Source organism: Mandrillus leucophaeus, unplaced genomic scaffold (assembly GCF_000951045.1).
Source record: "Mandrillus leucophaeus isolate KB7577 unplaced genomic scaffold, Mleu.le_1.0 Scaffold388, whole genome shotgun sequence".
NCBI lineage: Eukaryota > Metazoa > Chordata > Mammalia > Primates > Cercopithecidae > Mandrillus > Mandrillus leucophaeus.
Window position 1 is genome coordinate 120,183 of NW_012104120.1, and position 4,260 is coordinate 124,442.

Genomic DNA, 4,260 nt, shown 5'->3' on the forward strand with positions numbered 1-4,260 from the left:
AAAAAAAGAGTGTGGTACCTTCCCCCTTCCCCTCTCTCCTCCCTCTTTACCATGTGGAAAAACCTGCTTCCCCTTTGCCTTCTATCATGATTGTAAGCTTGCTGAGGCCCTCTCCAGAAGTAGATGTTGAAGCCATGTTTGTACAGCCTGAAGATCTATAAGCTGATTAAACTTCTTTTTGTTATAAATTACCCAGCCTTAGCTATCTCTTTATAGTAATGTAAAAAATGAACTCAAATTCTGATCAGAAATAACTGACTCAAGATGGGCAAAGTCTACTCAAACTATAAAAACAAAGGTTACAAATTCTCATGTTTTACTGTGCTGCATTACTTCACATATTATTATAGAACCCTCACTTGTATTGTTGCTGTTTAAGTCAACTGGAAAACTTGCTTGTGCATGGCTTTTTAGCAAATACATGAGGATTTAACGATAACTTTAAGGAAAATAAGCAGAAGTAGGGCATGTTTAAATTGACATTACATCAAATGAAAGGGTTAATAACTTAAAAGTTTTGAGTAGCATAAACTTGGATGTGGTAAATGAATGCGGTCAGAGGACTGTGTGAGAGGAGGCCCAAATCACAGATTCAATTCCCGATAATAAACAACTATGTTTGTAATTTGTTTAAAAGAAAACCAAGCTGAAGCCTAAGTTCTATCATTCAGCTTTAAAATGTACTCTTTGGAGCAAAGGAAAAGGGGCCAAGAATTATGAATAAAGAGAAATCCATGACTCCTCCATCACATGACAAATTAACTGTGTTGATAAAAAGATGGCAAAATGTATAAACAAAAAGTTTAGATGTTTTCACTAACAAGATAACTAAAGGAAAATATATCACGTTAAAATAAGACAAGTGAATATGTGAAAAGTTGAAAAATTTAAACCAATATGAGTTTTTCTAAATACTTCCTATAATACACCTGATCAAACAAGAGTTTTTATTCTTTCTCTTGGTAGAAAAAACAATGTTGTCTCACCATCTGTTTGAGAGTTCCTCTGGAATATTGTGGTTGCCTCTGGATTGGCAGAAGGGTTAAAATCCAAAGCTATATGTATAGAGGGAGAAAAGAAAAAAGATGTAATCATTTATTAAACTTTATCAATTCGTTTATTCAACTGCTGCATTTAGGCTATTTCACTACTTTTACTTTTATTCTTATCCATTGAAATGAATGTATAGGCATAAGATAGAGCCAGGCAAGATGGCACATGCTTGTAGTCCCAGCTACTCAGAAGGCTGAGATGGGAAAATCACTTGAACCCAGGTCAGGAATTTGAAGCCAGAATGAGTAACATAGTGACACCCACCTTTATTCAAAAAAAAAAAAAAAAGAAGAAGAAGAGGAAAAAGAGGTAAATGTTGGCTTTGAGTTGTGTAAAATCAACTTTGCATAAAATAAATCAAGATGGCAATAAGTTTTAAAAGACAGGTCTATTTTATAGGCAAAGTATAAGATGTATTCTAGAGTTTTAAAAATTTTTTAAAAGTAAATTCAGCACATCTGTCACTTCCATGTCATTCTGAGGACATAAAACCTTAGTTCTGTTGAGTAGCTATCTTCCACAGTCATGTAATATCTCTAAGTCTTCATTTCTTCATTAGCAATACATAGGGAGAACATACACGGGCCTTATTTATATTGGAAAGGGCCAAGTGAAACATACATAAACTGTGTTGTAATCCTAAATAATGACAATAAAGAGCCATTTTTGGGCTCTCATCCAACACTACCCATCTACTAACTGGTGTGTAACATCACTCAGAGGTTTTCCTTACATCAGTAAGCAGAGGATAAGTTTACACAAGTACTTACACGCTTTGTGTATAAAGGTGTATAATCAATTAATTCACATATTTGTTTATTCTAAAGCAATCCTTAAATATCTTGAAAAGTGAGGATAGTACTTTCAAGTTAAAAAGTCACACTCATCATGAGTCTTAATTATCCTACTTCTTAAAAAATTAAGAGCCCAACCAAAGTTTAAATAGAAGAGCTACAAGACATTTCCTCTACAGTAATGAAATCTCTGGCATTTAAATGAAACCAATAAACCAATTGGATTTAATTTCGCTGTGATGCAATGTTTTCCATGAAAATTTTAGTTTTTATTCAAGAACTATATTACTACCCAGAATTACTTTTACTTAGATTCATCTCTTCGCAAAATTTTAGAGACAAATCAACTGTTTTCTCTTTTCTACCACCACCTATCCCCTGCCTCTCCCAGCAGTGTAGAGACTGAAAAACTCCACTTTCTTTCTTTTTTTCTTTCTTTCTTTCTTTTTTTTTTCTTTCTTTCTTTTTTTTTTTTTTTTTTGTGAGACGGGGTCTTGCTCTGTCACCCAGGCTGGAGTGCACTGGGGTGATCTCTGCTCACTGCAACCTCTGCCTCCCGGGTTCATGCAATTCTCCTGCCTCAGTCTCAAGAGTAGCTGGAACTACAAGCATGCGCCACCATGCCCAGCTAATTTTTGTATTTTTTTAGTAGACATGGGGTTCCACCATGTTGGCCAGGCTAGTCTCGAACTCCTGACCTCAGGTGATCCACCTGCCTCGGCCTCCTAAAGTGCTGGGATTACAGGCGTGAGCCACCATGCCTGGGCAAAACTCCAATTTTCTTATCTTTGAACAAGATGCTATTGTCAGGAGGGAAAAAGACAAAGGGGAAGCCATGGCAACAAACACTCTTACAGGGAAGGTCAGAGATTTTAACCTGCAATTTTTATATTACACATTAAAAGTCTACATTGATGTTTCATGTCTTTTGAAAGTTTTGACCATGAACCTCACCTATCTTTCAGAACAAGGAGGTAAATAAAATCTGTTAAGTCACCAGAATAAATCTGGAGACACATTTTGTGTTAAAGTAAGAATTTTAAAGTCATCAGAGCCTCATGGGCAAACTTCTTTGACAAACTCTACCCCCCCACCCACACACACAGCCATTTTTCTGCATCCCTGGTCATGACAGTCTGCACCTTTCAAAATTATTTTAAGCACCCTCTTTTTTTCCCCCCTTCTGTGTTCAAATTACAGTTAGAAGAAACTAAGCAGCCTCTATCAAGGTGACTTACAGCAGCGCATTAAGAATACCATACAGCCTTTCCCATGGCAACCTCCATTCTGATTTTAAACAAGAAATCCCCGAATATCTGAATATGAACTGTCCTGAGATTTAGCTACTTTAACAAAGGAAACAATTAGGCACTTACCTGGTTCCTTCACTTAGGTACCATCTGGATAGGTACAAAGAAAAAATAAGATGGGTACTGGAAAGTTGGGATATTTGAGTTTTTATTGAGAAAAGGAAGAGAATAGTCCAAAGAAGCCTGAGCAAAGTCCCACAGGATAATAAATAGAGCTACAGACAATGTTGTCTCACCATCTGTCTGAGAGTTCCTCTGGAATATTGTGCTTGCCTCTGGATTGGCAGAAGGGTTAAACTCCAAAGCTATATGTATAGAGGGAGAAAAGAAAAAAAAGATGTAATCATTTGTAAAAATTGATCAACTCATTTATTCGACTGCTGCTTATTCAACAAGAAGAGCCATAAATAAATGGTCCCATGGCAGCCTGGGAGAAAGATGAGAGAGCAAGAACTGAGTGATTGGGAGGCGAAAAGAAACTGCTGGACTTGGTGGGGAAAGACTAAGGGGTGGGAATGCAAGGCAGAGCCAGCTCTTGTTCCTGGCCAGCCCCGGGAAAGCTGGCTACAGACAGAAAGGAGCTCGAAGTGGGCGATGCCTCCCAGGGGACCTTGGGGACAGCAGCAGCCAGAGGCAAGCAGAAGGCAGATGGCATCCGTCACCTCCTTACCTTCAGGCATCTCCCGGTCATGGATGTGGTGCATGTGGAGGTCCTCACCAACTTCGACAGTCACCTCAGCAGGCTGCACAGCAGCAGCCATGGGTGCCCCTTCCATCCCGGCCCCAGCTCCTGCCATCCTGTCCCCAGCTCCTGCCATTCTGTTCCCAGCTCCTGCCATCCTGTCCCCAGCTTCTGCCTCATAGATCTCAGATTCAGAGGGACACATGGACCCCTGTTTCTGGTCAAACTCAGGGTCGCTGGGGCGCACACAACAGGTCAGTATGTTCCCCATGGGGCGCCTCTACTGTCTGCCACCACCTGTGCCCCTGCTCACAGCTTTGGCCACGCACTCCTGCTATCCTAGGCCAAGGCTATGCTGCACTTGCAGAGATGGTCTTCCCTGCTGCTCGCCTGCCCACCTCACAGGCCGGCCCTGGCCCCA

General features: G+C 40.0%; 1 protein-coding gene across 1 annotated transcript in view; it reads right to left on the reverse strand.

Moving 5' to 3' along the window:
- The window catches only part of LOC105547387 (arf-GAP with GTPase, ANK repeat and PH domain-containing protein 5-like), a 51,811-nt gene extending 47,701 nt beyond the window's left edge, over positions 1–4,110 (reverse strand). Inside the window, exons 1-3 of the mRNA XM_011990976.1 lie at positions 3,828–4,110; positions 3,394–3,462; positions 987–1,055 (exon numbers count right to left, since the gene is read on the reverse strand). Of these exons, the coding sequence (XP_011846366.1) occupies positions 987–1,055; positions 3,394–3,462; positions 3,828–4,110 (421 nt within the window). The remainder of the gene's footprint in view (positions 1–986; positions 1,056–3,393; positions 3,463–3,827) is intronic.
- Between the last annotated feature and the right edge of the window lie 150 nt (positions 4,111–4,260).